General features: G+C 28.9%; 1 protein-coding gene across 3 annotated transcripts; it reads left to right on the top strand.

Moving 5' to 3' along the window:
- The first annotated feature begins 566 nt into the window (after positions 1-566).
- On the top strand, positions 567-18,621 carry LOC107439032 (maspardin). Of its 3 annotated transcripts, none has more exons than XM_043054741.3 (9): positions 567-870; positions 3,592-3,727; positions 5,748-5,909; positions 6,698-6,778; positions 9,275-9,420; positions 12,370-12,478; positions 14,350-14,457; positions 16,517-16,657; positions 18,387-18,621. In XM_043054741.3, the coding sequence occupies exons 2-9, from the start codon at positions 3,644-3,646 to the stop codon at positions 18,477-18,479; spliced, it is 924 nt and encodes a 307-aa protein (XP_042910675.1). In that variant the 5' UTR covers positions 567-870; positions 3,592-3,643; the 3' UTR covers positions 18,480-18,621. The 3 variants fall into 3 exon arrangements, with proteins under 3 accessions (XP_042910675.1, XP_042910679.1, XP_042910677.1); XM_043054743.3 differs by lacking the exon at positions 567-870 and adding an exon at positions 1,096-1,261; XM_043054745.3 differs by lacking the exon at positions 6,698-6,778 and having other exon boundaries at positions 735-870.
- The last annotated feature ends 4,061 nt before the right edge of the window (positions 18,622-22,682 follow it).

Here is a 22,682-nt window from a genome sequence, read left to right as displayed (position 1 = left end):
TATGTTTTGGCAGATATTCCTGTTCCCACGGTGTTCCACGCAAACAGGAATGGCTCCAAACATAAGTCGCCAATTTCGTCAAGGGGCACCCTCAAGTATATTTATATCCCCCCCCCCCCAAAAAAAAAAAATTCAGGTTTTTATTTCAAAATAAGTTATGCAAGAGACTAATTTATTTAATTGATTTATTACACGAAACAATAAATTTGTGATAGAAAAAATTATGTCTGTCTAATATATTCATAAAATATCTGGGTAAAAATTAGCTTTGAAATCAGAAATCTAATTTAATCTCAGCATTAAGCGCATCCTATTCGAATCGCTTTTACCAGCAAATTGTTAGGTGAAAGACATAGAACTGAGGAAAATGGTACAAACAAGAGATCTTCAAGGGGACTTCAAATTAAGCAAGTAATGAGCCAAAAGGGACAAATGAGTCAAACATTATATTCAACTAATTCGTGGATTTTTTTTGTTCGCCAGTAGGGGATAGAAATGCCAAATGCTATAAACCAAAAACATCGATTTAGCAATAGTGATGAAAACGATGATAATTACAGCCACCCAAACAGGTGTAAAAGTCAGGCAACAAAGCCAGAGACTTTAAATGAATTATGAAAGTTAATATATATTTCTTACTTTAGAATCTTTGGAAAATTATGCGTTTTTACAGCAAGTGGTTACGTGTTCCATACTCTAAATGTGAATTAATATATCTGCAAAAAAATTTAATAATTTAATTTATGTCATAACCGTAAAAGAAAAGATAAACAAAAACAGAAAAATGCATGACTTTCTTGTTCCTGTTTCCAGCCATCACACATAAAAATTTAGACTTTTATTTTAACTTTATATTTTGTGACATGACAGGTAATTAATAATTAAGTTTTGAAAAGCATTTTGAGCACTCATATGTTTTTTTTTATTATTAAGTTAGTTTTATTACACAATCTTTTTATGTTTTTAAGTATTTTCGATAGATTTTTTTCACCGATTTACTTTTTTTTAAAACCTGTCAAAGAGTTTCTTTCTTAAACCGTTTCTTACTGTGGGAATGGCCTTTATTCAGACGACTAATATTATTGATTGATACATATATATTGATTGTATCATATTGATTGATATTATATAGTCGTTAATCATTTTAAATATTATTTATTAAACATGATTTATTAGTATTTACACTTAGTAAACATGGTTCATTTATTAGGCTGAAAGAAGACAAATCTTGTGATATTAAATCATATGTACTGGTTTTTAAGTAACACTTTTTATAATTCTTAAATGATTTTTGCTCTATGTTTGCTGTGTTGTACATTAATTATTTTATATTTTTCTTTTATCTCATTTGTTGTATTTTTTAAAACTTAGTTTAAAGAATTGAGTTGTATTTTATCTGCACATTTATCAATTGGATGGTCTTGTTTAGATTTGTATTCATAAAAGAAGTTCAAATCTTTAATTTATTTTCTAAAATTATGTATTAGCCAAACTTGCTTTTCCCCCTTTTCTTAGTCTATGAATAGAGAACGATTACTGGTTATTTTACTTGAAGTCTCTTCCAATTACTGAAAGGAAATAAATTATTTTCATTTCAGTTTGTTATTTTTTTAGCGATTTTTATAGATTATTCTTTTAAATTAGAAAACTTGGGATAAGCATAAAAAGTGGTTTAGTTTCTTCTAGATGTGAAGCATTAATGCCTGTCCTCCCTAATATCCTCAAATTTTGATGATAAATGGGTAGTGGCAATACAAGAAATTAAGAAGAAATAGTAATGAATATACATTAACAAACTTGAAGAGTATAATTTGTAGCCACCCCTAGTCAAACCTCCTTCTTTAAAAATTTGTTTTTAAAACTTTTTGTTATTACAAAAATACTTTGATGCCTTGCTGATGGCAGGTGACAAAGAACAAGTACTGATAAGAAAATGTTCCCAGTATTTTGTTGTTGTATTCAATTATGAATTAATAATCTATGATTATTTCCATGTTGGTATTTGTTTATACCTTGAAATCAGCATTGGAAACTGTTTCCTGTACTGGTAAATTATGAATTCAATAGCTTTTTTTAAGATATTATTTACATGATAACTTGACATTTCGCTCCAGATGGTTCTGCATCCAACCCCAAATGCCTCATCAAATGGATATTTTATAGTAGTTGAGGGGAATTATAAATTGACTATGTCAACCTTCATCTATCAAAAGGTACCTACCTCATGATAGAGTCAAGTTAACATGTCTTATATACTAGTGAATTGGTATTTAATATTTATAGTGGTAGTTACGCCACATAGTTTTATTTATCAATATTTCAGTTTGATAATTAATTGGTTTATCTGAAGAAAAAAAACCTTTTAACTTTAGAACAATTGACTATTCCGGCCCATTGCATTTGCACACAATTGTTGTTAATTTTTGGGTATAAATTTGAAATATAGTGAGTGTTACTTAGAATCTATATTGATAGCCTAGTAGTGGCATAGCTAGGGGCAAGAGAAAACATCTGTTCCTAGGTTCACCATTAGAGGGGCAATAATTTCATAAAAATATATTAAATTAAATTCCTAAGTAAATTCTTTTTTCCTTTTTAAAGACCCACAGTTTCACTTGCTAATGACAGGTTTCACTACTTCCTCAAATTTTAATTCGGTTTGCCTAAAAATTGAACTGGATGTCTATTATCATTGTAGTGTGCTTTGTCTATTTTTATATTTATTTATTATTTTTTAAAATTATCTTTAATAAATTAACTGATATACTAGATAAAAAATGCCTTTAGAATAAACGCTTATCATTCACTCATAAACAGTAAATGCAATCAATAACCTTTAAATGTAATAGAAACTACATTAGTAACATATACTGTCAATTTTAAACTGAATCGAATGAAGGTTGTTTCTATGTTCAAACATTATTTAAAGTTGCAAAATCTTATTCAAAATTTATTTATTGTATTCGTTTTTTTACATAATCTAAAACTTGAAATGATTTTTAAAGGCTCCTGTAAGACTGCAGAATATTGCAAGGAGATGCAAATTTCAGTTTGTCCTCTGACATTGTAAGCCCTAGCTATGCCTCTATTGCTTGGCCACCCTTTTCTTCTGATATCAACAATCATGTCTGTTTTTGTATGTTATATTTAAGACAAAGTGTATGACTCTGAAACCATGTTTGAACTCACACACTGCACTTCAAAAAGTCATTAGGTTAGCCTAATGACCTCTTCTGCAAATATGACCCTCTTCAACTGGGTTATGCAGAGTTTGGCTATTTGTTTTAGCCACATGATAGCCATTGATGACAAACATACATTAAGCTTGTCATAAACTACATCAGAATACCTCAAATTGCTTTTAAAATTTTTGAACTTTTTAACTACTTTGTATTATAATAAAGCTTCTGTGGAATTTTTTAAAAATTTTGCATTGCTCATTACCTGTTATTAGTCATATAGTCTTCTTCTATTGGATTTTATATCATTTTGTTTTGCTGTTATTGAACTTAAATTTTCTTGAAATAATGCATTTTTGCTTTTAACTTTTAAATGGTGATTAAATAAAAGAATTTTTTATCATTTACTTAGGTGTTTCTCTGCTTCTAACGAAAAACTACTTTGAATAAAAGTGGTAAACAACATGGAATTCATTGATTCAAAATTATCAACAATATCTAACTCTGCTGAGTACATAAGCTTTAGAAGCAGAGTTCCTCAGAAAAAAGTAAGTTTCTTACTTGAAAAATTCATAGCTTATTAGCAAAATGCATTTAAAGTGTTTAAAAAGCACCAAGTTTTCGCAGAAATGATTTTCACAAATGATTTTTTCTTTACATTTTCAAAAAGCTGAACTCGTGTAATACCCAATATATTCAATTCTTTCATAATTTCAGTTTTATTAAAAAAAATTTTTTTTTCTTAAAGAAAACATGTTCAAAATAAATGTTTTATTAAAATTGAAGATTCAAGTAGTTTATACAGCAGATCTTAAAACAGAAACCTTGAAACATGAAGCTTTGCATTATATTAAATCTTGTGTTAGATAGTACATCACTCAATAAACATCCGGTTTAGCTAAGAATTTTTTTTTTGGAAATTTGGCTTTATTTATTAAGATACTTTCCTTCAAGATACATTCATTCCAATGCATCTCTAACTTTTCAATGTCTTTTTTGTAGAACAATTTGTCTTTTCTCTCAAAATTAGGCATCAGTTTTATTAATGGCTTGTTTATTTGTGCCAAATATTTTTCCCTATAGCATCTTTTTGAGGTCTGCAAAAAGTCAGAAGCCACTTGGGATCAAATCTGTAGAACAAGTTGAATAAGGAAGCATTTCAAACCGTAATTCATTTAATTTAACCATCGTTTCTATCAATTTGTAACAAGGGTCATAATCTTGGTGAAACAGAATTGTTTTTTTACATGTGAGGCTGTTTTTTTTTGAAGCAGCTGTATCAATAGGAATAAACTTTTCGAGGGGATGTGTGAATTTGGAATTCCACGGAAACCTACTAATCTGGTTAAAATGACTCTGCGAAGTGTTAAATGTCGAATTAAGTTTATGTCTGATACATCAGAAGTTTTCTATACTGAGAGAGGTCTCAGACAAGGAGATTCGCTATCATGCAGCATCTTATTTAACGTTGCCCTCAAAAAAGGTATAAGAGATTCTAGGATTAACACTAGGAACACCATTCTGCAAAGATCTATACAATTGCCTTATGAAACGGGATGTGGTAGAGATGATCCTTGAGGATGCTGTTAAATTTTTTACTTGATATTAAAATCACTAAATGTTAAGGTATATTCTATGAAATCATTCTAATTTGGAGAATAAATAGCATTAAATGTATTTCATTTATAACCAATTCTTATCTCATTGGAAATTGAATTATGTCAGTGTAGCTATGTCCAAACTAGCCCGACCAACATGTGTCTATGCTGGCCCCACCAACATGTGTCTACGCTAGCCCCACGAAAATATGTGTTTGTTTGTTGTGTTGTTTATGCTTAATGCTGATTGTTTGAAAGTACACAAAGCAAAACTTAAAAACAAAGTAGATAAAAAAAAACTGTATAATTCATAACATATTGTTACCTTTTGTTTAAATTCTGAAAATAAAATATGTTAAAGATAAAGAGAGAGAGAGAGTTACTTTTGTAACCTTCTTTCACAAATTTCTCCTAAATTATTCACTCTCTGATTTCTGATTATACAATGGAAGTGTACTTCAATGTTACAAATCTAAGTTATCTCACTGAGGAAATCTGAGTAAAATAAAAAGTCTGTTCTAGCTCCCTTCTCCCCTATGTGTATTGCCTGTAACAACAATTTCATCCACTATTTTGAATTGTTATTATAACAGATTTTTTTCTCTAGTTACAAAAAAAAAGAACATTAATATCTGCAAAGAGAAAGTTAACCTGCTGTAATTTGATTTGATTTAAGAAGACAAAGTATGCAAAACTTTGATTTTTTTAAAAAAAAATTAAAACATTACTTTTTTATTGCATTAAGGATCAATTGTTATATTATCATTTATTATAAAAACTAAATATTATCAGTTGTTATAAAATTTAAATTCATCCAAAACAAATGTCCCAAAAGCTAAAATTTTTCTTCGATGACCCTCTTATAAAAAACTCTCCATACCCACTTCTGAAACATTCTTATACCCAGCTTTGGCTATTCTGTATTTTATAATTTTTTTTTATTTTTAAATGCAGCCTTTTTTTTCTCCAGATTATTGTTGATGAAGATTCCAATAAAGTATGGACAATATATGATTTTGGCCCACGTAGTATTACTTGTCCTCTAATATGTTTACCTCCAGTAAGTGGTACAGCAGATATATTTTTCAACCAGATAATATCATTGTGTGCTAAAGGATACAGAGTGATTGCGGTAAGTACTTAACAATTAATTGATGAAATTTTTTTGTTTTAAATAATTAATGTCTTATCAAAGTTTTGCATTGATCATAAGTAGTGTTCAAGTTTTTTGCATGAAAAAAGAACAAAATTTGTGCAGTTTTTGGAAAAAATTTAAATATTTTGAATTAACATAAAAGCAAAAAAAATTTACCATATATGCACAATGCGACTAAATAAGCAAATTAACTGAAAATTTTTTAATTTATGCTACATTAATTACTTCATTCAAGGGAACAAAATTCGGTACAATACATTGTTGAATAATTTATCAGTTATTCATCACAAATTTTGATTTTTTGGCAAATTACTAATTGCTGTTAAAATATACATGCTCCTTAAGGTCTTGTTTATGAAAATCTATTTAGCAAAGCAATTTAACAAAACAATTTAAATCTTTTTTTTTTTAGAAGTAAAAATCCTTTGTCTATTAACTAAGCCTTAAACTTTTGATATTCCATTATGTTCACAAATTTTTTTTAAATGCATGTTAAATTATTTTGTTAAAAAATTTAATTTTTTGTTTATTAATTTATTTTTAGCTATTCACAGATTTAGTTAACTGTTCCATTTGTTTTATCAATTTTATTAGCTTTAATTGTGCTACAATCTTTGTATTATTTTTTCCTAATTAAAATTATTATAAGCAGCAATTATGAATGATTAAATATAAATATAACTTTTAATTTATACTTTAATAAAATAGTTTAACAAATACTGTGAATATGCTATAAAAATTATTCACAACAATTCTATATACAGGTGCAGTATCCTGTTTACTGGACTATGAATGAATTTACAAATGGATTTAGCAAACTACTTGATCATCTTGGATTGGACAAAGTATTTTATTTTAAAATATTTCAACAAATAGTTCAAATTTTCAATTAATTTAAACCCTGAGAAGTTAACAATTATGTATTTTAATACTAATTAATACAGTCTGTGCTCTTTAATATCCTACATTACTGCAGCCCATCTATCGTCTCAACCAATTTGCAAAGTTCCACAAAGTTAATTTTGTGAAGAAGGGAGCAAAAGAGATGTTTGTTGGCTGCAGTAAGGATTCAGAGTCTAGCCACCATAGAAAAGGGTGTGTATACCAGATCTGTGTGAGTTATGTACGGAAGCTTTATGTATAGTGGCTGCCCCACATACCCCCTCCAGTGATTGAGAAGTCAGATTCGTTGGCAGTCGTGAGCATTTCATGAGACTGAGAGGCCGTGAGACATTGACTGAAGTCGCCATTTCAATACAGTTCAGGCTTCGACGTTGTGGATCCAGATGATTTGTTTGTCGGATCCAGACAAACCGTGGAACAAAGGGATGTAGTGTAAAGCGAGGGTGCCATTTTTCGAATAGTGAGACTGCTGCATTGTGTGTTCAAGCATCCGTAGTTGCTAACGTAGAGAGAGTATGTGAGAGATGTTTGTTGGCTTTTAGCAGGATTCGATCCAAGGACCTCTGGCATTGTAGTTAGATGCTGTAACCACCATAGAAAAAGGTGTACACTCCAGTCCAGAAGATAAACTTCATGTATAGTGACCGTTGCAATGTAATTTTTACCTATTAAATTATCCGAAGTGAGCTATTCATTCCAAAATATCAATTAAAATCTGTGTCATAAGTTTTTTTTTATTTTTAAATTCCAAGAAAGTGGTACTAAAAACCGGTGTATATTTACAATAAATTTTAAATCATAAAATGAAAGTAAATTAGTTTTTATATCTTTAATTGAGCTATCAATGCTTTTAAGAATGAATTTTCTGGTGAAAAGCCAATCCCAACACAGTTGAATAATGATGGAAATTTAATGATACGTCATGTCATGGCATGATATTGCAGAATTACAAAATTAAAACAATTTTGCGCTTTCAAAACAAATACAGTACAGAACCCGTTATCCGGAAATCAGAAAACCGGGAAACCAAAAAACCGGAACGAAATTCGTTACATTTTCCCGCCATTAAAACAAATTTTTTTTTTTCCTCATAAGATTTTAGGATTTTTCTTTCTTTTTTTGAAAGATGTTTACCTTACCATCATTTTGGAAATAATCATTAGTGTATTATTTCACAGTTTTTTCTTCTTTTTAAGATTATTTCCAATTTTTTTTTTGTAGTTGGGTTTAACAATAAAAAAAACCGGCTTTTTGTAGCGATTCAGAAAACCGGAAAAATCAGTTATCCGGAATGGTGATGGTCCTGATCGTTCCGGATAATCGGTTCCCTACTGTATTATCCATTGTCAATGAGTTAATGGTTAGCTAATCTGTGGCAGAAATTATTCTAACCATTTATTCTAACCATATTCTAACCAATAATTTGAAGCCTTTTTGAATTCCTAATAAATAGAGAAAGAGTGACTGAACCATCTATTCTTTTATTAGGTCTTTGGCGTAATCTATGATAAAAAAGACAGTGAAAAATATTGGTTACTTTGCATAATAGAGATGCGCATTGTATTTTTCTGTATAAATAAAAGTTTTGTGCATGCACTAATTACCATTGTTAGTTTTTTTCCCAACGGGTTCAATATTTTCATTTGTCTCTTTTCATGAAGTGTTATAATAGGTGGTTTATTTTGAAGTTAAAATGTGTGTTATTTATATTCTTCTTGATTTATTTTTGCTTAGACTTTGAGGCAAGGCGGGCATGATTTAAATAAACTTGAAATATTTTTTTTTTTTGGAATATATGCTAATAGATTCAGAAGTACATATTTTATTTTATACCAATTTTTCCAAAAATAATTTATTTTTTTCTTAAATAAATTTTTAAATTACATTACTAGAAATTTGCTTATAAATATGAATTCGAATGTAATAATTATTTTACTAATGTAACTAAACAATTGTTTTAAATGAACAATTATAATATTAGTGAATATTTCTTCTAGTTTAAGTCCAACCATTAAATAAAATTAGCTTGAGGACATACACTTTAGAAGTTTACAGGATTCATACAGTGGATTGTGAAAGGATTGAAAGCAATTCCAAGTTCCTATACTTCGATATTTTACATGTTAATAAAAAGAATGAAACTTTGGCTTATAAATTTAAGGTATTAAGATGCCTTTAGAGAGAAGAAAAAGCCAGATGATTTTTATAAAATCTTAAAATGGCCTAACCTCTTAAGCATTTTCTATTTCTTAAGTTTAACATATATGATAAATTAGTCATTAGTATATGGTAATTAAACTTGCATGTAAGTTTTGATATCTTTTTTTTTAAAAAAATATTATTAATATCCTGTTTTTATTATTGGTATTTATTTGTTTTCACACATAAAAAATATGAATGAAGTATAATAGTAATTCTAAAACCTGCATATTTTATAGGTTCATTTGTTTGGTGCTTCTCTTGGAGGTTTCTTAGCACAAAAATTTGCAGAAGCTACTTTCCACACTCACACAGTTCACTCAATTATTCTTTGCAATAGTTTTACTGACACATCTATTTTTAACTTCACTGATACAGCAGTTGTGTAAGTTTTCTATGCTTATCTATTGCTATTATCTTAATAAGTCCACTGTCAAGGAAGTATGTAATTCATTAACATGTAAGGTATCACATTCACATACAAACTTTGGCCTACAATAAATCAAGACTTAACAAACACTTTTTTTTTTCTGCATAGCAGGTAATTGAAAAAGCAAATAATGATTACATTTGACAGAAAGTTAAGCAAAATCACTTCATACCTGATATAAGTCAGATTTAATGGCATTTTTACAACATAATTTTTTAATGTTGAAAGCTAAAATTTGAAATAAATTGGCTCTTGAGATAGAGCAATTCAAACGTATTACTTTTTTTTAATCTGCATTCTAAAATTTTTTTTTGTTGAAATTTTCACTGATATTGCTCAGTACTATTTCTTAGAAGCTTGTTTTGCTTAATTGATCTATAGCAGTCGCTCTTTTTATTGTTCTACTGCAAAAAGTACTTGTATATATGTGTTATTTCACCCTTTAAAGTGAGGCTGGCAACTTTTGCCGTATCCTAATCCAATTTTTAGACAGGTAAATTTAAATGCGCCATGTAACTGGAAGACTATGTATAATGAATTTTTGTGTAAACTTTATTTTTACTCATTGTTTTCAATCTGGAAAGTTATGATTAAACAATTATCTAAGATATGTAAAATGAAGTCAATAAAAACTAAAGAGAAACAGAAGCTTTACGGTATATAAAAACTGTCTGAAGTGCATCATGTGTCACAGTTAAAGTCTTTTTCTCTGTAAGGGAAACACCCAGCATATTAAATGCCTTTCTTCTTTAAAAGCTATTGAGCACAGTTTTGAATAAAATATAATTGTATTTTATGTTTCACATATGCTTGAATTGATGAGAGGGGGAAAAATTGCTGAAATAATTGTGTTCTATATTATATGCAAGAAATTTGATTCAATTTTATAAAAATAATTATAATTTTGTAAGAAATGACATTAAGGATAAGAAGTACACCTTTTAAATCCCCGCCTCTCTTTTTTTTATAAACGTAAATTGTTTCATTTTTAATCATAATGAAATAGTTTAAAGTAAATATTTTTTCTCTGAAAATCACATCTGTTTGATTTGTGAAATTTGGGTAACATTGGCAAGGGGTTAGTTTTTGTAAAAAAGATATGGACACCGAGACGTCATTTTTAACTTAAATATGTATGTCATGATTAGTTATATAGTGTGCTGAATTTAGAGCAAGTATTGATACTCCAGGGAATTACATATTTTTAATTTTTAGAAATTGTAAATTTAAACGGAATTTTATTATTTTAAGTAACTATGCCAATTTTTCAAACAATATTCCATTTTATTTAAAATATTATGTTATGTTCATCACAGCCTATGATGAGTTTCAAAACGCTGTTTAATTTTAGCAATACTTTAAGTGAAATTTAGAAAAAAAAAGAAAATTTCAGATGAAGAAGTAGTTTCAGATTTTCTTTAAAAGGAGTTATTTTTCAATAATAATTCAATTAATATTCCATTTTATTTAAATTATTATATTATATTCATCACAGCCTGTGATAAGTTTCAAAATGCTGTTTAATTTTAACAATACTTTAAGTGAAATTTAGGAGAAAACACACACACACACACACACACACACACACACACACACACACACACACACACACACACACACACACACACACACACACACACACACACACACACACACACACACACACACACACACACACACACACACACACACACACACACACACACACACACACACACACACACACACACACACACACACACACACACACACACACACACACACACACACACACACACACACACACACACACACACACACACACACACACACACACACACACACACACACACACACACACACACACACACACACACACACACACACACACACACACACACACACACACACACACACACACACACACACACACACACACACACACACACACACACACACACACACACACACACACACACACACACACACACACACACACACACACACACACACACACACACACACACACACACACACACACACACACACACACACACACACACACACACACACACACACACACACACACACACACACACACACACACACACACACACACACACACACACACACACACACACACACACACACACACACACACACACACACACACACACACACACACACACACACACACACACACACACACACACACACACACACACACACACACACACACACACACACACACACACACACACACACACACACACACACACACACACACACACACAGAGAGAGAGAGAGAGAGAGAGAGAGAGAGAGAGAGAGAGAGAGAGAGAGAGAGAGAGAGAGAGAGATATATCTGTAATAATTTTATAAAAAGTAATATTTTGCATAACAATTAAAAATAAAGTGAATAATTTCTTTCATGGATTAAAAAATTTTTTTTTTACATTCTGAATAATTCTAAATGAAATTATCATCAAATTATTATTTATAGTTCAATTCAACAATATTTAGTTTTTATCTTAAATTTTGGTGTTAAAAATATCAATTTCGACATTATGTGAAATGACACCAGAACAATAGTTATTTAAATTTATAATAGATTAAACATAAAAGGAACAATACAATGAATCCAAGGAAAAAATCAGGTAGAAATATCTTCCCATCATCATCATCTTTTTTTCACAGGCTCAGTCTTTTATCCTATTATTATCCTATTATCTTATTATTTTTATCCTATTATTTTTTTAGTATGAGGTGATGTGAGCACACACAATAAGCGAAGAGTTAGAGCATGCCATAGTGTTATATAAATTTCTTATTTTTATACAAATATTAAGCTGCTTCATATGTAATCCAAAAAGTAATTTTAAGTTTATTTGTAAAAAGTAATTTCTTTTAAAAATTTCTATTCAGATTTTGGATGTTTCCCGCTGTTGTTCTTAAAAGAATGGTTATGGGTAATTTCTCCAAAGGATATGTGGATGCCTCCATTGCAGATTCTATAGATTTTATGGTTGAAAAGGTAAAGATATATATATTTTTTTAAATAAAATTGTTTACTTAGAAGTTTTTAAATTTTTTTTTACTTATAAATATTGTTATTAAAATATTTTCTTGCCTTTATCAAATACATCTTTTTATGTTATATATTTTTTAAAACTTTCCCTGTATTTTGAAAAGTGTAAACTAAATATCACATGACACATTTTTCTTTTCAAATTTGGCAGCAAGGAAGGTAATTTATGATTAAATTATAAGCAACCTTATTCATACTTCATAATTGGATTTGTTCTCTGTACCAGAAAACAATTCAGTACATTGTCACATATCTTCTTCATTATCAAATATAAACTCAATCTTTTGTTTATGGCTGGTAAAACAAGTGAATCAGAAAGACGAAATTCCTTATACAAGTGCCGTAATCAAAGGGTAAGTATCAAATAAACATCACATCAAATATCGAAATTTGTATTTCATTTGACTATGTGTCATATATATATAAATATACATTATCAAATCTAATATAAATTCCTCCAGTACATTATCAAATGAATTCCTTTTTGTGTTCTAGTAATGCTTCTAAAATAATATTAGCTAGAATTGAACGCTAGCTAGATTATTAAAATTAGCTAAAATAACAAAATGTATTTTAGATCATTTAATATTCATCTGATAAGAACTTTGATATAAGCAATAAAAATCATTTTATTTACTGCCCCTTAAAAATAAATAAAAAGAACATCTATGTTCTTTATTATATTGCAAAACTAGCTGTTTATTACTAACTTTCTGTACAGTAACCATTAAGACTAGTTTATGGGTAGCACAGCCGACTTGTAATGATGGGGTAATGGGTTTGAATCCGGCATTCGTCACATTAGGTTTTACTTGCATGCAATTTCTAATTTTATTTTTCTGATACACAGTACCAAGCCCATATATGGACACTTGTTTATCAGAATCGGCTACTTTACCCACACCTATTATTTATTCTGCTTCAATAAGTACATTAAAAGAGTTGCTGAAAAGATGAGAGAAGTTAAAGAAAAACACACATTTGTGAGAAAAATAACCTATGAATGTTTAAAGTGTTTGATAAGAACACCAGCAGACCAGCAGTGTTTCTCTTTAAATTATGATTGTTTTTATTAAATTATATTAATTTACATTTGAAACATTAGGCTTTTTTAATGTTATTTTTATCTGATTATCTGCCTAGTTAATTCATTACATGAAATGAGTTGTTTTAATGCTGAAAATTGTAGAAAAAAAAAGTCTACATAACTTTCAAATTGTCTTCATTGTCTCTTTCTACATAAGGTGATCTAGAAAGCAAGTTTCATTTTTTAGTTTGATTAAATCAAGCCCAAACGTTGTTTCTATTGAACCAAGTGAGAAGAGGTATTTTCAGATTACTGACTTATGCAGCATTTGTTTGATGAGGAAATTTCGACAATAATATAAAAATTTTAATTAAAGACCATCAAGCATCTAGCTGCACACCAGAAATGGTTTTTCCATGTGAGGAACACCTAAATTTATAAAATTCCTTGACAACTTCCTTTGTGAATTATACAGAGCTAATGTGTAGAGAACAATGCAATGTTGGAACAATGCAATAAGCAATGGGAAGCTTTAAGCTGGTGCTAATCTTGATTCAAACAAAAAGTTTTCCCCACATTACTTAACAAAAGAAAGTGCATAATAAGCAATTTCATAACTGTTTTGCCCAGAGGTTGAATGTTAAAAAGGTTAATGTTTATCTCATAGAAAACTATATTTCAAATTTGCTCTAATAATTTCTCTAATAAGTTTTGATTGATTTTTTAAATATTAGTCGAAATATGACTTGTTAACATTACTTACATTTGATTCATTACTTATTTTCTATAGCTTGAAACCTTGTCTCAACAAGAGCTTGCATCTCGTTTAACCCTCACTTGTATGAATTGCTATGTGGAACCTCAAAAACTGCGAAGCATTCCTATCACAATAGTTGATGTAAGAAATATATCCTGTTTTTATTACAATTAAAGCAAAATGTTGCACAAATGTGTCATGGTAATGCTATTCATTTAAAAATTAAGTTAAATAAGATTTGAATACACAAGTTTTAAATGTTAAAACTAAATTATATTTTTGATTAATTCATTGAAACTTTAGATAATACAGAATATGTATTTAATGTCTATATTTGGTATTTTCAGCGGTCTACTTCGACATATTAGAAATTTGCTATATTGTAATAAAAAATAGCAGGTTTATGCACCAAGATATATGGTTATTATAAGGCAAGTATTGTGAATGATTTAAAGAGTTATATAATAAGCAGTGATTAAAATAATAAAATGTCCTCAATGGCAAAAAAGAAACTTGTCCCGGGGTTTTCGTCAGATTTCAACATTTTATGACACTTTTCAACAGATTTTTAAAGTGTCATATTTAAAACCCAACCCTGGTTAATAATTTAAATTCGTGATAATAAATTGTGTGTATCAACTTAAAAAATGTTTGTAAGAGTAAAAAGATTGTTTTTTTTCTTCTATTGCTGTTATTAAAAAAAAAAAACTTAGCTTTAAATGCTGTTATTAATGGAGTATGGTCAATATTTTTACCATCTTCTTCACGAGTCATTTCCTAGGTTTAGTTATGTATATTATCAGGGTGGCCACCCACCTGGAAAACCTTGAAAACCTGGAATTATCAGGGAATTTTTTTATACTGGAAAAAACCTGGAAATATCAGGGAAATTTGGATAAAAACCTGGAAAAATCAGGGAATTTTAAAGAAAAGCTGGAAATTTTTCTTTGATAATTTTTTTAATTTCACTAATTTAAATTATTTACTAATTTTCTTAATTTAAATTATTTCATGCATTATACCCACTTTTTTTAAACGGAAATGTATCGCCAAACAGTTGAAATATCATCAACTTAGCTATACTTTGCTTGCATCAAAATTTGCTCCATTACAGCTCTGTTAAACTAGAATGCCACATAAAATTCTCACACAGTTGCTAAACGAATGTAGAAACCTTTGACTGCTATGGGACTGTGCAATTTAGGCAAGATTCTGGTGGGGGTGGAAAAAGGGATTAGGATATTAGCTTCTTTTTTTTAAAAAATTCTCTCCTTGGGCTGAATCCATTTATGGCTCAACTTTGTTCCAATGCTTTGGTGGTAATTTTTTTTTCTATTTTGACAAAATGTTTTTGTATTTTTAACTTTATAAAATTCTCCAAAAATTAGTTGGTTATAATTTAATAATAGATTTTATATCGCAGTCTTTTTCTGAAAGCTTTTCTACTCCCAATCAAAGAAATCTGAATTATTTTTCTCAGCAAACCAACCAATCACACATTTTTTTACAATCGCTAACAGCAATGTTTGTCGACAAATCGTTACAATTGTTGCATTAATGCTAATTTTTTCTATTTCATTTTAACCTTTTATAACATATTTTAATTTTAAAAAAATGTTTTTTTAAGAACCAACTATATATTTATATTTAATTTTACTCTTTTGTTGGTCAATATGATTTTTGATTCGATATTTTGTACCAAAACATTAAAAAATAAATTTTAAAAAATCTTGAAAATTGTCAAAATAAATTATTTTTTTCAAGATGATATGTTAAAAAAATAACATTTTGAATAAAATATTTTATAATATCGACACTTTTCTTGTACACATCCTATACTTTATATGAAAAAAGAAACAAAAACCTGGAAATTTTATGATTTTTATCTGGAAAACCTGGAAAAATCAGGGAAATTTGAAATCGGATTTGAGTGGCCACCCTGATTATATATGTAATCATCACTGTAAGATTATTAACAAAGCATGATAATTGTCTTTCCTTTTAGGTTTATTATGCATGTCAACGTTAAAAATTTATTCTAATATTCATTGTTAGAATAACTTATTAACATTAATAAATTGATTTAGTTATTGGAAAATGATTATTTTTATACATAGATAACACACATGTGTATGTTAGTGTAGTCTATATATATATATTTTAATTGGTTAATCATGTAAAGTAATTCTTTTTAAAACAGGTTTTTGATGACAGTGCATTGAGCATTGCAGCACGTGAAGAAATGTACAAATTTTATCCTGATGCTAAACGAGCTCATTTGAAGAAAGGAGGAAACTTTCCTTACTTAAGTTGTAGTGAAGAAGTGAATCTACATATTCAAGTAAGCATTTGATATGTTTTCTTTCATAAGTTCTTACTGTCTTTTAAAGGTGTATATGTTAGACATTGAAACCTGTAACATTTGTGAGGTACTAATTTTTGAAGTTGATGGGACACTTCTTGCTTTTAAAAACAGAAAATATTAAGATTAACATTTTCTTAATAAAAAGCAATTATATAAATGAGGTCTATAAAAAGAACTTTTATTTATCAGTATTTTCTTTACTCTTTTTAATTAGAGTCATGTGTATTGCTTTCTTATTAAAAAGTTAAAATTATTATATGTAAATTTTACCTTCAATGTAGCAAAAGTTTCTATGTCATTAAACTTCTTACCAATTAACATTTGGACGCCCATGCAAATGCAGATATTCTCTGTCCTCATATATGTTGCACTCCTGCTATTGAATATTGTTACTAGCCCTTAAAGAAAAAGGTGTTTTAAACAGCAACATACAGTGTGCAAAAAAAAGAGGACCACCCTGAATAACTTATGATTTAATAATCGGATCTTCACGTTCTAGGAACTAAATCTTAATGGCTCGAGGGGTTACCTCAATCAATTATGCAAATTAATAAGTGCAGACGGTATTTTAAGTCACCAAAACAGACACAAAAACATAGTTTCTCTGATTTAACATATCTTTTTTTCGATGATTTGAATTTTTGACCTCAAAATATAAGGTGTAGCCGCAATCTGGACAATATGGTCCCAATAGTTTGTTTTGGAGAGCGGGCCAAAGTTTTGATCCCTTAATGTTAATTTTACTTTTTACGTATTTCGCTACATCTTGAACATTTTTTAAGCGAATTGAAATATTTTTGCACGCAATTATCATATTCATTTGCCCAAAGATAATTCCATGCAAAAAATAACCTGTATTTTTTTTTATTTAATAATAGTCGAAAACTTTTGAATTGTAAGGTATACAATTTTTTTGCATCATTTTAAAGAATATAATTTTACATGGAAAAATATAAAATTTGAGCAAAATGGGTGAAATAGTTCCTGAGAAATCTAATTTTAAATATCTGCTGTTTTTGAAATTCAATTTCTCAGGAACATTCAACCGATTATGCTCAAATTTTGTATTGTATACCTTGCAATTCAAAATTTTTGCAACCATTATGAAATAAAATAACAAATATTTAACAAACGTTATTTTTTGCATGGAATTATCTTTGGACAAACAAATTTTATAATTGTGTGCAAAAATCTATCAATTCACTTAAAAAAATAAAAAATATTTGAGAACAGAAAACCAACAAGATGAATTGACTTAGGCCTAAGTGGTTCTGAGGGGAAAAGTGAGCTGTAATTGTTGGAACGTGTCCAGATAAGCAGACACATGAAAGTGTGAGGTTGATGTGCTCTGAAACAATTGTTTCTATCTTACCTAGAGTACAGCTTCTTGATATTCCGATTTTGTTACAATATTATCAGGCTTGTTTTTTCCCAAAAGTTTTCAATTACTAAACTAGAATTCTTTAAAAAAATAAATGAAAAAAAGTTTAATTAGCCTCTTTTATCAAAACACTTTTTAACATTTCTAAGAAGCAATCAAAACTTGTAAATTATGTTCTCTTTAAAGTTTTACATCTTGTTGAATTCAAACTAGATGATACTTGTTTTAATGACTGCAATATTCAAGAACAATTTGTCAAATTTTATTTAAAGCATGTAAGTTTTTTTCATGAAATTTTTTTTTTTTATTTATTTTAAATTTCAGATTCATCTTCGTCCATTTGAAGGTACAAAAGTATCAGCTTGTGAAGGAGCGTCTGTTTGTAATGAGGCTATTGATAGTCTGGAAGATTTGTAAGATTCTTAAATATTGCTTTCAACACAATTTTAAAATGTTATGACCTTAAGAGTATTGCACAAATTCTAATTGTTGTATCTTGCATAATTTTTTAACTGTGATATGTCACGACAGTTTTGTAATAAATATTTTTTTGTAGAAATATGTGTCTTTGAATGTGAAAAGTTAAATTGTTGTTAGAACAGGGTGCATAGTGTTTGTAAAAAGTACTTAAAGGTGCTTTTTTGGGGATTTCATTTTTAAAAGCTTTTAAAGGTGCTTTTTTTCATCTGGCGTTTTTAAAAAGTGCTTTTTTTCCTTCAGTGATATCTGGTGGATCCCATGCATTTCACGAAAAATGGGGAGTTTGCTACGTAATCATTCACGCGGACTTCATGTCGTACCCACGTTATGACTTGCGCATGCGCGCACACTTGAAACCGAAACCCGAGTGCTCCAATTCGGATAGAGAATATCAGATCCTTATGAAATGTTTTTCTTTTTAATTTTGTTCTTGTGTATTTTATTTTACTTCTAACACTTTTTTTTGACGTAGGGGGTAAGGGTACTTTTGTTCTGAGTTCAGGGTCAAGTTGAATTCACTCTGTGATGTGGGAAAGTACTGATTGTTTCGATTTACGTCCGTTTCTTTTTGGTTTTTTTTTTTTAACACTAAAACTGTTTATAAAAAGTTTTTGTTTTTCAATAATATCATTGATTGAATATGAATTTTTTGAGTGCTTGAAAAGTTTTTAAAAAGTGCTTATTTTTGATTCAAAGATTTGGCTACGCACCCTGTAGAAGGTTATAGGAAAAGATTAATTTAAAAAGAGACTTGTAGCTAAATATCAATATGTTTAGATATTCAATATTAATATTATTAAAACCCTAATGAGGGGTGACTCACTTTCCTAAACATAAAATATTCAGTAGGCTGAATATTGTTTTATAAATTGAATGGCACCATACAACAATAGTGAAAATTTTTATTGTTTAAATAATCTAAAACAAGAAGGAAGTGACTGAGGTAATTTACTTGTTAAAACTGAGTGCTCATTAAACTGAGTCTACAAATGTGTGGTTTTTTGTTTTTTAATTTCTTTGAATATGAACAACAGAAGTGGCATTAAAAATTCATTTTTTACATTAAGCTATTGGAGTTGCATGTTGATAGAATGAATGCTGAGCTTTTAAAATTGTAAACCTTTATTGTTTAGCTATATATTTTTTTTTACAAATTAAATGAATCTCAACCAGGGCTCGAAAAACAGCCCGTCCTCGACGGTCAAAAATTCTCCGCGGACGAATTTCTCGAATCCGACGTCCGCACGGACGGCCATTTTCCCGTTAATGTTCGTGATACATTTTAAATTTTTGTTATCTTACAAGAGTCTTTTAAGTTACAAGGCAGCAAAATGACCCACAATACAGCAACATACTGCGCATATATTGATGTTTTCTCTGTCTGGGAGTACTGCAGCGGTTGAAAGGTGCTTTGCAGCAATAAACTTACAAAAAAACACAATACGTACTGGTCTTAAACAAGAAGCTTTAAAAGCAATTATGAACATCTACCTAAATGGAAAACCCCTTTCGGATTTCTGTTCAGAAACCTCTGTAAATCATTGGCTTGATTGTGGAACTGGCAAACGTCATATTTGATTCATTTGAAATATGCAGTACCCTCGGATAACTTGACATTCCAGATAACTTGACCCTTGTCATTTAAATTATTTCATAAAAGAAATACTAGGTTACTATTAGTAACCTAGTATTTCTTTTATTACTGTATAATGTAATCCTAGTAACGACTCATTCATTGTGCAATTTATATAAATGTCTGTAATAAATAGGAGAAAATTATATTTTTATTTATTTAAAAGCGACGGGTTAGTTTCAACGGAGGACGGGTGCATTGTTGGACAAGCCGTCCTCGGGGACGGGTAAAATTTCTGTTTTTTCGAGCCCTGATCTCAACACTTTTTGCTTGGCGAATTCAACAAAATAGTTATTAGGAATTTATGAAAAGGTTTTCATTTAATACAAGTTGTGTTCATAACAATAGTTTTATTTTAGCTTTTTAACAGTAAATGAACCATTTATAATTTTTCTTCTTCTTTAAATCAGGGCTCGCAGAGACAGTTTTATTGCTTTAGAAATACTATTAGTTATGCTAAATCAGGGTTGCCACTCCACAGGGAAAACCTGGAAAATACAGGGAATTTAAAAATCACGCGGAAAATGCAGGTAATTTTGATTTTTTTTTGGTCTTTTAAAAAATGGTGACCACTGAAAGTGTAGTCAATGGGATATTTAACCATGATATTTCAGCTATACTAAACTATTTAATTCACCATAGCATTATTTAAGCATGTTCAGCTGTTTCCCCAGCAATTGAAACTAATAAATATAGTTAGCCCAATATAGCTCACACAAGAGCACAGTAATTGTTGTTCCCTCTTAATATATTGCGTATAACATGTACAGGGAATTTTTTTTCCAGATTTGAGTGGCAACACTGAATGCATAAAGCTATTTTATTTGCGGAGATATTATATAAAACAATATTACTAACAAACATTTGTGAATTATTCTTTTGTAATTGGTTCCGAAATTTCATTAGTTATTGAGTCGCCAAATTGATTTAATATCTACTAAGAGTAAATCTGGAGGTTTAATATTGTGTTTAATATCTTTTTATCTGAACTTAATGCTATTAATTAAAAAAAGTTTGATTAATTTCAAATACAGGAAAACATGCAGTGGACCCCATATTTAAAATTCTTTGATTCTAGAATTAAAATCATTTTAGATAATTTTTCCAAAGAGATTAATAATAATAAAAAAAAAAAAACGTAAGTATATCTTTAACAATAAACTAAATAAAAGAAAGTGAATAAATGTTATAACTGATTTATCATTTAAACTCTAGAAAAATATCAACCAATAATTTTGGAAAAAAAAAAAATCTAATCTCTATCATACAAGATTTATCACTGTATCTTTTTAAAAGAAATAAATGATTAAAAATTTTAGAATAGATTTTAGAAAGAAAATTGAAAAACTTAAATGTTTTTCAACATCATAAATTTATGCAATAGTTCAAAAAATTCTCAAACAACAAATCACTTTTGTACAATTTGTGGATGGTCTCTTAGCTCAGCAGGTCAAATTTTACCAATTTTACAATTGTGAATAATTCTTATTTTAGAAATTAAAGGACTGATAATCAAGAGAAATATGTCAAATTTTTACAAAATTAACTTTTTTTAAATGAAAATTAATGGTTTTAATTTTATCTCTTACAGCAGTACAGCATTTAAATTTATTATTTGTTAATAAGAGAGAAGTTTGACTCCTCAGTTTAGCCAAATTTAATTTAAAAACTGGTTATTCACAGCACCCTACCTTATTTCAATAAGCTTTAAAAAAAAAGAAAAATAATAACATGGAATTTTACCAAGAACAGAAAAACCATTAGGGTTGTTTATATACAGATTAACCAACTGGCTTATTGTCTAAAACAATTGATTAAATTGTCATTAACACTTGGTTAAAGTCTCTAACTTAAAGATCATTCTAACCTTGTTAAGCTATTAAATTGACGTATATACTCAATTTAAAAGCTTTTTGTTAAAGAAAATCACTGGTAGATGACATACGCAAAAATCCAATAAAAAGAATTGTGATAAAATGAAATTGATTAAAATGCATACAATTTTAATCATAATTACACACAACCATTAGCTATAAAAATAAGAATAGTGATCTACAATTGCACATAATTATGATTAATTTAATCCTGATTATATGTAAATTTTAATATATTACAAATTATTAAGTACTGTGTACAAGACAAATAATTATACATGAGTGTGATTGAATTTACCACAGTGTTGGATTGAGTGTGCTTCCCATAACATTTTCTTTTTATGACTTTCATATGCAGTGAACTTTTCATTAAGTCATTTTCATGGGTATCTCAAATAAAAATTATAGCTTAATATCATCTGTGGTCTAAATGGTAATGAAGTTTGGGTCTATTAAGATAGCAGAATCAAATTTTTCGAATGGATATCATTTGCAGCCTTAATGGACTAATCAAAACTTTGGTGCCACGAAGGTTGAAAAAGATGTTAAATTATTCTAAAATTTTGGCCTATTGAGACGGCAGAAGATATCAATTCAGAGTTATAAAATTTTGTATGCTTTTTAATAATTGAC

Source organism: Parasteatoda tepidariorum, chromosome 7 (genome assembly GCF_982258835.1).
Source record: "Parasteatoda tepidariorum strain Cologne lab strain chromosome 7, Ptep-v5.0, whole genome shotgun sequence".
In the NCBI taxonomy this organism is placed as follows: domain Eukaryota; kingdom Metazoa; phylum Arthropoda; class Arachnida; order Araneae; family Theridiidae; genus Parasteatoda; species Parasteatoda tepidariorum.
Note: the sequence above shows the minus strand (reverse complement) of the source record. Positions and strands in the feature narration are given on the sequence as shown.

Bases quoted from the DNA above. Each gene is read 5' to 3' on its own strand.
- LOC107439032 (XM_043054741.3), top strand. From the start codon at position 3,644: ATGGAATTCATTGATTCAAAATTATCAACAATATCTAACTCTGCTGAG. The intron at 5,910-6,697 runs GTAAGTACTTAA...TTCTATATACAG, and splicing joins AAGGATACAGAGTGATTGCG to GTGCAGTATCCTGTTTACTG. The intron at 12,479-14,349 runs GTAAAGATATAT...TATTTTCTATAG, and splicing joins TAGATTTTATGGTTGAAAAG to CTTGAAACCTTGTCTCAACA.